General features: G+C 53.1%; 2 protein-coding genes across 2 annotated transcripts in view; one reads left to right on the top strand and one right to left on the bottom strand.

Moving 5' to 3' along the window:
• Positions 1–12,170, bottom strand: part of DOCK2 (dedicator of cytokinesis 2) — a 352,493-nt gene that overhangs the window by 172,435 nt on the left and 167,888 nt on the right. The gene's annotated exons all lie outside the window — the stretch shown is intronic.
• INSYN2B (inhibitory synaptic factor family member 2B) overlaps positions 1–12,170 on the top strand; it is a 97,000-nt gene that overhangs the window by 82,339 nt on the left and 2,491 nt on the right. Inside the window, exon 3 of the mRNA XM_060197163.1 lies at positions 14–88. Coding sequence (XP_060053146.1) covers positions 14–88 — 75 coding nt within the window. The remainder of the gene's footprint in view (positions 1–13; positions 89–12,170) is intronic.

Raw genomic sequence — 12,170 nt, 5'->3', positions numbered from 1 at the left:
TTTTATCTTGCAGCCGCAACTTCTACCGAACTGGCCAGGATCTCAACAACTGCAGCACCTGCCAGAACACAGCCTGCATCATATACAGGTACTGACTGCTCTCCGGACGAGGCCCGCCCTGCAGGACGCCCTCCACACACGCGGCGCTGTCTGTTCAGTCACAGGGACACCTTGTGAGCTAAGTGTCACAAGGGTTTGGGTGAGCTCAGAAAAAACATCTTCAGGGGACAGAGGGGCCCACCCGGCGGGGACCTGAGGGATCTTTCTGATCCCTCCCCCATCGCCCTGGAATAACGCTTCTCCACAGTAGCCGTCACACGCTGAGAAGCCGCCACACGTCAGAAACTGGCCTAAGCACTTTGTGTTTGTCACCAAGAGCAGGGGGTCAAGGTGCTACGGCCGCCTCCAAGTGGGTGCTTGGCAGCAACAGAAGGCGGGGGCCTCGAGCTTGGTTGGGGGGCTCTGTTTGCTGGCCTGCGGAGTGGGAGCAGTCCAGGGAGCCTGGCCTGGAGCTCTACCCTCAGAACAGCCGAGGGCTCAGTGGCGTCCTTACTACAGAGCTCAAGGCCTCCTTAGCTGGAAGCCCACTTCTGGGACCTCACTGGCGTCATTTCAGTGGGTGGCCTCTAGTTTTGGCTCACAGAAGCGTGCGGTGCATTCTTGCATTCTTGCATTCTTGCGGTGCATTCTTGCATTCTCTGTTGCTTCTCTCTCTCTTGAGTAAGAAAGGCGGGGGAGGGTGGCATCGGCAGGGGGACGCAGGCAGTGGCACACCAGTTAAGTGCATGTGGTGTGAAGCTGGAGGGTTCCTATGAGCAAACAGGTTTGAGCTCCCACTCCCCACTGGCTATGGGGGACACTTCATGCAGGTCTGCAGGTGTCTCTCTCTTTCTCTCTCCCTCTCCGTCTCTCCCTCCTCTCTCGATTTCCCTCTGTCCTATCCAGTAAAATGGGAAAAATGGCCGTCAGGAGCAGCGGATTCACAGTGCTGGCACCGGGCCTCAGTGATCACCCTGGGGGCAGCCTAGGGCCTGGACAAAGGAAGTCTGAGCTAGGCAGCCTGTGTGCCCCTTTGTAAACTTTCTCATTTATGCCAGTGGAATCCTGAGTTGGTTTTGTTTTTTAATGAAAGAGGAGAGAGAGAACAGAACCCAGCTCAGCTGAGGCATACATGGGGCTGGGGACCAAAGCTGCGGCCTCAGCCTGCCAAGTCCTGCACTCTGCCCCTGAGCTGTCTCTCCAGCCCCCCCCCCCGAGATCTCATTCTCACCAGGCAGGAGCAGCCTTCACTGAGGCATTTCCACGGGGAGCTTCAGTATTTATTTATTTTGATTTGTTTCGGTCCTTCTTTCTCTGCCTTGATTATGTTATGCACGAATCCTAGTCACTAAGAGGATGTGAATGATTCAGTATCTAGGCAGCTCGGCGGGACAAGCAAAACGATCCCTCCTTAAGAATCGCTGTGAACTAGTCTCCATGAAGACTACGGCTGTCCTGCTTCTCTCCAGCAGCTCAGCTCAAGGCGGGTGATGTGTTTATTTACTCCCTGCTACTTTTTTTTTCTTTCTTGTTTTCACCAGAGCACTCCTCAGCTCTGGTTTATGGTGGTGCTGAGGAATGAACCTGGGACTTTGAAGCCTCAGGCATGAAAGTCTTTTGCAGAACCGGAACTGTATTCCCTCGAAGGACCTTAGGATGACTTTTTGTGTTGCCTCTGTGAGTGGGAAGGACAAGTGGTCACTTCCCAGCCTGCTGTGAGCTCCCCTGGCCTGGCCTGGGGTGAATCATTTTTCGGCCTCTTGAATTTCCTCCAGGAAAAAACTGAGAGCCTTTAATTAGTTGTTCCCCTGTGGCCCTTTCTCGGCCCTGGTGTGCTGATGGCTGTCAGCCGAATGAGAAGGAGCAATATTTGGCTAAACTCTGACCTTCGGGAAGTCTGGGAATGTTTGCCTGCCTTCTTTCTGGCACTCCACATGCCAGAAGCAAACATGCCATATGACGCTACACCCCCATGGGGGAGTGCCCCCCACCACACACCCATCTGCCCCCCCATCCAAGAAAAGCTGTGCTCGTACAGGTGACAGGCACTGCTCTCATTATACCACTCAGAGCCAGCCTGTCCTCCCAGACAGCGCCCATGTCCTTCTGTCTGAGCCGCTGTGCAGAAATGGGCAATTAACTCCATGAAAGCAGTGAGGAGATGCCCATTGTCATCTTGACGTCGTCTTGTCTTTTTTTTTCTTCTTTTTTAAGATTTCAAATGGCTTCAGCCCCCCTGGTCTGTGTCTGGGAAAGTCAGCTGTCACAAAGAGCTACATCCCCAGGCCCCCTGAGGCTACAGGGGTGGGGCAGCAGGGGGCCGAGGAGTCAATGCCAATGAAGGGGGTGGGCACTGATGGGCTGCCCACTGGGCCTGCTGCTCTGGAGATGGTGTGGAAGCAAGCGGCACAGAAGGGCTTCCAGTGGGCCTGATGGCTCAAGGTCATGGCTGTGCTGCTGGCTTCCATCAGGGTCACTGGCTCTCTCCAAGTCATGCTCTGTTCCCAGAGGAAGTGTCTGTCCTGTCCCAGCCCCAATCATCCCTGACTTTCTTCTCACCATGGGTCACTCTGGCCAGATGCCATCTCCTCATAGCCCCAGTCTGAGAGCTGGTTCCCTGGAGGGCCCTTCTGAGTCCTGACTGTCCTGGGTCTCCAAGGAATGGGCTGGGACTGTCTCTGTGTCCAATGCTGGCTCTGTTCTCCAACCACCCTCCTCCCCTGTCCTGAGCACTCATTCTAGGACCAGTTACTGGAAGGGCAGGGAGGACGCCATCTATGCTGCCCAAGCAGAAACAGCACCACATCCCAGCGAGGGAGGGAGCTGCTCTCTTTCCCATCCTTCTGAGGACCTAGAGGGAGCATCTGAGTTCGGTGTGAGAGTGTCTGAAGCCTTCTGCGTATCAGTCCACCAACATCTGATATTCACCTACTGAGGGCCCCATGGCCAAGGGCAAGTGACAGACTCCGGCCAGATGGCGACACCATTTTCACTTTTTCATGGATGCATTTAAGAAAGACACCCCCCCCCACACACACACACACACACCCACACACCCATACATTTATTCTAATGAGGAGTTTCTGGGTCTCCATGTTCAAGAGTGGCCTTGTCTGTTCTGTGTAGACGCTCTCCTGTCAAAAGTGGCTTGATTCAGAAAAGAGACTTGGGGAGGGTTTGATGCAGGTAGAGTGGGGAGTCCTGCAGAAACTGGGGAGGTGGAGAAGGACAGGATGGAATGTGCTGCCCTAAATAGTCAGCTCCCTTCCTTCTTCCCAAAGTCAGGGACGGGACCCCGCACCCAGCCCCTGCACCCCACCTTTCCCGAGGGAGCGCATGGCTCCTTGGTCTCGCCTCATGCATCTCATCTTCGAGTTCCCTCTAAAAATAACCACAGTGCCTCTTCGGAGGACTCTGACCGCACTGACCGTGCACTCATTTCCCACATCTCACTCCTAAGGAAAACCAGCTCCATATAAAGTCCTAAGATGCCTCAAACATTTTAAGGGGGGAGGGAGTAGGACGTCTTTCTTAGGAAACTGCCTCTTTCTCCTTCTTTCTTCTCCTCCTCCTCCTTCTCCTTCTTTATTCTTCTCCTTCCTCATTCTTCTCCTCCACCTCCTCTTCCTTATCCTCCCACCCAGGTGTGTTCTCTGGATGAGTGAAGGGAGAGGCAGTATTGGCGGACTGGGAGGTGCCCGAGAGAAAAAGGACAGAGCTATGGCTTCTCTGTGTGTGTGGGGGGGGGGAGGGGGGGGTGGTTGGGGGGCACCTCTCCCCACTCTCTGACCAGTCTCCTGGTCTTGGGCTTCCAGCTTGGCTCTGTGTCCACTCGTCCTTCTGCACATAGGTCAAGTTGCTTCTTCTCCCTCCTGCAACCTCCTTGCTGCTAGTCCCCTGTCTTACAAAAACATCCCAGTACCGGGGAGGCCCGAGCTATGGAATGTTTAGACAGCTGGGAAGCTCAGGCCAACCACTGTACATGTTTCTGAACAGAAATCCCAGGCAGGGCTGCTCCTAGACCAGGGACTTTCCTCTGGGCCAAACGCCTCTGGCTCCTACACACCCACACGTGCTTCTCCGTGAATGTTCGTCTGTGAGTACAGGTCACAGATATTTCCATCTTGCTTTCTGGAATTCAGCACTTTCTGAGACTCCCGCTGCTCTGCACCCCCAGGAGAGCCCCCCTACTAATCCAGTGGCTCCCAGCTCTGCCTGCTAAGACTACTCCCTCAGGCCCATCGCTTCGACTTTACTGGTCTTTCTGCCACCGGCCCCTTCTGCCCCACCCTGAGTACCAGTCTCCAGGATGACCGCTGAGCTCCCTGGAATAGAGATTCACCCCATCACCTGCCCTGTCCCCCGTCTTTACTCACAGCCATTTCTCCAAGGCTTCTGGGAGCAGTTCTGACCTCCCCCCCCCCCCCCAGTGTCTCTCACTCCTCTGCAGACACCCTGCCAGCATCAGACTATCACGACTTGCTGTGCCCTGTCTACCCACCCCCACCCCTGCCTCAAACACACACCACCACTTCCTGGAATGCCTTTTCTGACCTGCTTGGTCTCCTGTCCTGGCCCTGTAGCTTGGGAGCCTACTAGCTCCTCTGGGTGACTTGACCCTCGCTCGTCTCCAGCCTGAGGTCTCCTCTGCTGGGCTGCTGGCCCCATGGGTCACAGGCAGTGTCTGTGCCCTTTGTCCTCCCTGTGGCAGCCAGGCCAGAGCATCCCCCCGGTGCTGAACAGGCCCTCATGAAAGAAGGACATGTTCACACAGACTAGGGGTGTGGGGGGGGCAGTGGTGGGCTGTAGACGCTTAGTCAGGCTGCCCGAAATTAGGGTCCTCACTATCTCTGAGGGCCCCTGCCCTTGGGAAGGGCATCAGAGCATCTTGAGGAAGCCACAGACTTTATTCCACATTAGGGATAAAGGTTTCTAGACAGCAGGCCAGTGCTTAGGCTTTTGTGGAATTGAACCATACATGGATATCTTTGCCCACCCTGTCCAATGCTTGACGTCTCGTCATCCAATCTGGTCCCCTACGCCTACACTGAACTTCTCTGTTCCAGTCTCTTGGAAACAGAGTTGGCAGTCAGCTGAGGTAAAGAACAAACACCTCATCACAGACCCCTGCAAGCGTCAACCCGGCTTTGACCTAGCACGTTATGACTGGGCCCTCCTCAATCGCTATCGAACAGGCCATGGCCAGTGCGCCGCTATGTTCCATCGCTGGGGAGCCAGAGACGACCCGAACTGCCCCTGCGGCTCCAGACAGACTATGACCCACATAGTCAACGACTGCCACCTCTCCAGATTCAAAGGAGGTCTCGAAACTTTCCATCAGGCTCAACCTGACGCTGTTGACTGGCTACGGAAGAAGGGCAAACGCTAGAAGAAGAAGAAGGGGTCAGACAGTTGCAAAGGCCTAAAACACCAGATATTCTGAGTGTCCTGGCACCTGATCGAATCTCCCCTTGATGACTCAAAGCTTGTTGCGATTTCACAGGACACTGAGACCCTTGTCCTTCATGGGTAGCCGGAGTTATTACCTGGGATCAAGTCCTTGCAAGTCCTGGGAAGCCCCAGAGCCCCTCCAGGCTAGATTGTCTCCCTGCGTCTCGCAGCACCAGAACCACCTCACAGGCTCTTTGGGAGAGGGGACCTCCAGAGGCTTTAGATCAGCAAGTTCACGTCCAAGCCCAGGGTGGGTGGTGGAATGCCGGCCCCCACGCAATGAGTGTGTTCTATCTCTTGGACTCAGGGGGTGGGAGTTGGAAGGACACACATCACCTGATGGGGCAAAAGGACTTAGCAGAGGGCTTCAGGATGTTGGGGCAGGACAAACAGCCCACATTGAGTGGGTGGGCTGACATGACCCCAGGATCCTTATACAGGGAAGCAGGAGGCTGGAAGGGCAGAGTCTAGGGGGGATGTGACTTGAAGATGCACAGAGGTGAGGCTGATGTGTTCACAAGCCTGAGGGAATGTGGAGCCTCCAAAGGAGCTGAGGGTCGGGGGCAGGGGTGGCTTCCTACTGAGAGCCCCCAGGAGTCCCAATCAGCATACAGTCTGACCCAAAACAAGAGCAGCTGGGAACACCAGAACCCCAAGAGCAAACTGCGTCTTGTTACAGACCTCTCGGTTTCAGGCTTAATTGCGATGATTCACAAAGTACTCACAACGAATTGGAGGCTCCTCTGCTTCACTCTATTCTAAAACTAATTATTTAGTTTTATTTATATGGCGAGAGACCAAAGCACTGGTCCACCCCAGCATATGCAGTGCTAGGGACAAAACCTGAGACCTCAGCCCACTGTCATCCAGAGCCCAGCAGTGCTCTGGAGAAAAATAAAGGGTCGAAGGAGAAGGAAGAAGAGAAGAAGGAGAAGGAGGAAGGGAGAGCAGTGGTACACCTAATTAACTGCACATAGTACAAAGGGCAAGGACCCTCGAAAGGATCCAGGTTTGAGCCTCCTGCTCCCCACCTGCTGCGAAGACAGTTCACAACATTCCCATTCTCTCTCTCTCCCTCCCCTCTCAATTTCTCTCTGTCCTACTCAATGAAATGGGGAAATGGCCAGCAGGAGCCACTGATTCACAGTGCTGGCACCAAGTCCGACCAATAACCTTGGAGACAAAAAAAAAAAAAAGGAAGAGAAGGAGAAAGAAAGGAGGAGGAGGAGAAGGAAGAGGAGGAGGAGGAAGAAGAAGAAGAAAAGGAGGGAGATGCACCCGTTAAGCACACACAGTAAGAAGCACAAGGACCCAGTTCGATCCCCCGGCTCCCCACCTGCAGGGGGGACACTGGACAAGCGGCAAAGCAGGGCTGCAGGTGTCTCTCTTCCTCTCTCCCTCTCTATCTCCCCCTTCCTCTCTCAGTTCCTCCCTGTCTTAGACATTAAAGGGGAAGAAGTAGCTGCCAGAAGAAGTGGATTCATAGTGCTGGCACCAAGCTCCAGCAATAATTCTGGAGGAAAAGGAAGGAAGGAAGGAAGGAAGGAAGGAAGGAAGGAAGGAAGGAAGGAAGGAAGGAAGGAAGGGAGGGAGAGAGGAAGGGATAGAAAGGAAACAACGGCCTGGTGCGGGAGGGTCCCATCCCCCACCTGCTGCCCAGCGCCCCGTCCGCCCTCAGAGAGGTTGTGGGCATACCTGGCACCAAGTCAGCTCAGGTGCTCAAGCCTGCCACTGACTGCAGCATGGTCCGCCCAGGCCCCCAAATGCCAGGAACACCGGCCTCCTGCACCACCGTCTGCTCATCCCCAAACACCAGGGACCCCGGGTCACTCCCTTGATCACCCAAGTCTCCCCTGTTCTGACTTCTGACGCAGAGAGGGTTATGGGTACCAGTGACTGACCCTGTGGACACGGAAGCCAGCATTCTGGCCCTTGGCACCTCCCCCTGCAATCTCAGTCCACAGAGCTCACGGCCCCCCATTTCCCTGGAGAAGCCTTTCTGGGGTGCACCTGCAGGGAGAGAGGCAGGTGTCTACCTCGCAGGAGAGAGGGGGCTGCGGATAGGCGGCCAGGCCAGCTGGGCCTTCCCTGCAGGGATCAGCTGTTTGGCTGCTGGCCCTCGGCCTTGCCTGCGCCACTTAGCCTAGTTTCCTCAGCAGGGAGCAGGGCCTTTCACCAGATTCGCAGGATGCTCTCAGGCCCACTTCAATTGCTTAGGGGGTTGCTTCTGTGGGCAGCATCAGCAGTTTCTCCACAATAAAAAAAAAAAAAAAAAGTTACTTTGCTGCAGTAATAGCTAAAGAGGCTGAAACATGACAAGACATAGCAGGTGGAGCCAGGGGCTAGTTCATGGGAAGACAGGCAGGGCTGCAGGTGACCACGCCAGGACCCCACCTTTCCTTCCCCACCAAGCTGACGGAGCAATTGTCCTCTGAGGGGCAGGCACTATGCTGGCACTAAACACTGTTCACAGAGACTGCCCTTTCAACACCCAAGCAAGGGGCCTGGGGGGGGGGGTGGCACACCTGCTTAGGCACACATATTATAGTGAACAAGGACTGGGGTTCAAGTCCTCAGACACAGGCAGCACAGTGTAATACAGACTTTATTCCCCAAACAAGCTCTTCTTCCTCTTCTGTCCTCCTCCTCCTCCTCTTCCTCCTCCTCCTCTTTGCTCTCCAGGAGTATCACTGGGGCTTGGTGCCTGCACTATGAATCCACTGCTCCTGGTGGATATTTTTTCCATTTTTTTTTCTAGGACAGAGATAAATTGAAAGAGGAGGCAAAGATAGAGAGGGAGAGAGGAAGAGGAGAGAGGGAGAGAGGGAGAGAGGGGGGGGAGAGAGAGAGAGAGACCTGCAGACCTGCTTCACTGTTTGTGAAGTGACACCACCACCATCACCACCACCACCCCCCCTGCAGGTGGGGAGTTGAGAGCTGGAACCTGGATCCTTGAACAGGTCTTTGCATTTCATGCTGTGCGCTCTACCGCCTGGCCCCCTTTCTTTCCTCTTTTTAGAAAGAGACGTCAGCAGGCCTGGTCAGGTTCTGGGCTGAAACATCCGATGTCACATCCAGGGACATGAAGGAGTGAGAGTCAGGAAAGCAGGTTAGGATCCTGAGAGCAGCATGTCTGACTGCCTTCCCTGACCTACTCGTCCTCTGTTAAGGGGAGGTGACAGCCACCCCATCTTCCTGGCTCTTGTGAGAGTGGAAGGAGAACACAGACGGGGAGAACCTCTAAGTGCTGCCTGCGAGACAGGCCTCTGTGGACATGACTCCACGGAAACTGGGACTTCTCTAGGCTCACCCCGCCACCTCAGCCGGCCCTGCAGAGTCCCCGAGGCCAGGTCCCGGCTGCTCTGCTTGCAAAGACATCTTGCTTTCTGCGGCTTCCTCTCCCAAGCGAGCCACGACTGGGGCTTCTTGACGCTTCCAATTACCCAGAAAAGCATCCCTCCTGCTCTCTGCTCAGCGTGAATGCAGGATCAAGAATGCTTTGAGCCTCCCTCTTGTCAGCCCTTGAGAGGGAGGCTTTAAGCGGCCCTCCTCACACACAGAGCTCTGGCACAGCTCTGAGGCAGCTCAGACACACCTGCGGTGGGGGCGGGCACGAGGGCTCGAGACCCCCAGCAGCGAGGGTGGCGCCCAGCCTCACAGGCAGACGAAAGGTGCTCCGGCAGAAGACCTCAGGGTGTGGGGGACAGACATATGATGGGGGGGGGGGATAAAAAGGAAGGGCTGAGGGTGGGAAAACCACCTGACCCCAAATGGCTTCCCCCTACAGAATCTCGCCATTTAGAAGTTAGCTGCCTCCACAGCCAAACTGACTCCCTCTCTGCCCCCGAAAACTAAGCAGTAGTTTGTCACACCCACGGATAATCGGCAAAGTGGATATTTTCCTTTATGCGAATAAATTGCTTTGGCGAAAAGAAAAGAAAAGAAAAGAAAAGAAAAGAAAGGAAAGGAAAGGAAAAAGGAGAGAGAAAGAGAGAGAGAGGAGAGAGAGAGAAGGAAGGCATTTATCAATTCCTTTCGAGAGCCCATGTGCTTGTCTATACTCCCCGGCTTGCCTGGCCTTGAAAGGAAAGTCACTTTCAACCCTCTTTAAACTGTCAAGATTAGTGGAGGCAGTTGCAGAGCGGGGAGGGGCAGAGGAAAGGAGGGAGAGAGGAGCTCCCCAAGCCCCAGGGATGATAAGGGAAGCCAGCCGCATCGCCATAGAAACAGGACAGGACCTGTTTGTGGAGAGACAGACAAAGGTAGAGGCTGGTTGAGGAGCTGGGGGTGGGCAGAGACAGGCTCTTTGTCCCAACACCCAGGGACAAAAGGCTTCATGGCAGACAGAGACCAGAGACGGGAGGAGGTGGTAGACGCCACCCAATCCGCAGCCTGCCTTCCCCACCCCCACTGTCCACTGAGTCTCGGGAAGAAGCCACTCAGGGTCTCCCAGGCCATGGGCAGCCTCGGTCCAGACCCTTCACAGTGCCAGCCCCATTCTCTCACTGGGCTGCATTACACCTCTACGTGGAGATGGAGCTTAGAGGGGATGTGGAGTCTGTCTCCTGCCTCCTCTCACCTCAAGCCAAGCCTGACTATGGTGAGCACATTCCAAAATCACTCAGAACTCTGTCATTTATTTTTTTTGTTGTTTCTCTGGCAGAGTAATGCTCAGCTCTGGTTTATGTTGGTAAAGAGGACTGAACTTGGGACCTTGGGGACTCAGGCATGAAAGTCTGTTTGCATAACAGACTTCTATCTACACCCTGTTATTTTCTTCTTTTTTTTGTTACCTGTTTGGGTTGACAACACAGAAGAGAGTTTCCACAAATGCTGGTGGTTTGTTCTCTCTTGATTTACACAAATGAAGCCAGGGAAATGTCAAGTGCAAAGGGACAGGAGTGGCTGGTTAGTGTGTGCTCACATGACTTTGGTAAAGGGGTATGGACCAGGGGCTAGAAGCTTGGTAAAGGGGTACAGACTGGGGGCTAGGAAGCTGGGTAAAGGGGTATGGACTATGGGCTGGGAATTTGGGTAAAGGGGTATGGACTGGGGGCTGGGAAGCTGCGTAAAAGGTATGGACTGGGGGCTGGGAAGCTGGGTAAAGGGTATGGACTGGGGGCTGGGAAGCTGGGTAAAGGGTATGGACTATGGGCTGGGAATTTGAGTAAAGGTGTATGTACTGGGGGCTGGGAAGTTGGGTAGATGAAAAAATACAAAGTATATGTAGAAATAAATTGCTAATGATCTAATCTTATGAGAAGTAAGATCTCTAAGAATGGTGTGCACGTTTGTCAAATAACTTGTGTTCAGTAGTGAATAATAGTGTCTGATCCAGTATAACATGGATGGATGGATGGATGAATAGATGGATGAGTGGATAAGTGAGTAGAAGGATGAAAGGAAGAATAGATGGATGAATGGATGGATGGATGGATGGATGAATATATGGATGGATGGATGGATGAATGGATGGATGGATGGATGAATAGATGGGTGAATGGATGGATGGATGAATGAATAGATGGGTGGATGGATGAATAGATGGATAGATGGATGGATGAATGAATAGATGGGTGGGTGGATGAATCAATGTGTGGATGAATCAATGGGTGGATGGATGGATAGATGGATGGATGAATCAATGTGTGGATGAATCAATGGGTGGATGGATGGATAGATGGATGGATGAATCAATGTGTGGATGAATCAATGGGTAGATGGATGGATGGATGGATGGATGGATGGATGGATGGATGAATGCATCAATGGGTGGATGGATGGATGGATGGATGGATGAATCAATGTGTGGATGAATCAATGGGTGGATGGATGGATGGATGGATGGATGAATCAATGTGTGGAGGGATGGATGGATGGATGGATGGATCAATGTGTGGATGAATCAATGGGTGGATGGATGGATGGGTGGATGGATGGATGAATCAATATATGGATGAATCAATGGGTGGATGGATGAATCAATATGTGGGTGAATCAATGGGTGGATGGATGGATGGATGGATGAATCAATATGTGAATGGATGGATGGATGGATGAATCAATATGTGGATGAATCAGTGTGTGGATGGATGGATGGATGGATAGATGAATCAATGTGTGGATGGATGGATGGATGGATGGATGGATGGATGGATGAATAGATGGGTGGGTGGATGTGTGGATGGATGGATGGATGAATCAATGTGTGGATGAATAAATGGGTGGATGGATGGATGGATGAATCAATGTGTGGATGAATCAATGGGTGGATGGATGGATGGATGAATCAATGTGTGGATGGATGGATGGATGGATGAATCAATGTGAGGATGGATGGATGGATGGATGAATCAATGTGTGGATGGATGGATGGATGGATGGATGAATCAATGTGAGGATGGATGGATGGATGGATGAATCAATTGGTGGATGGATCGATGGATGGATGAATAGATGGGTGGGTGGATGGGTGGATGGATGGATGGATGAATCAATGTGTGGATGAATCAATGGGTGGATGGATGGATGGATGAATCAGTGTGTGGATGAATCAATGGGTGGATGGATGGATGGATGAATCAATGTGTGGATGGATGGATGGATGGATGGATGGATGGATGGATGGATGGATGGATGAATCAATGTGTGGATGGATGGATGGATGGATGGATGGATGA

This window comes from Erinaceus europaeus, chromosome 9 (genome assembly GCF_950295315.1).
Source record: "Erinaceus europaeus chromosome 9, mEriEur2.1, whole genome shotgun sequence".
Taxonomy (NCBI): Eukaryota; Metazoa; Chordata; class Mammalia; order Eulipotyphla; family Erinaceidae; genus Erinaceus; species Erinaceus europaeus.
This window is presented reverse-complemented; position numbering and strand designations above follow the sequence as displayed.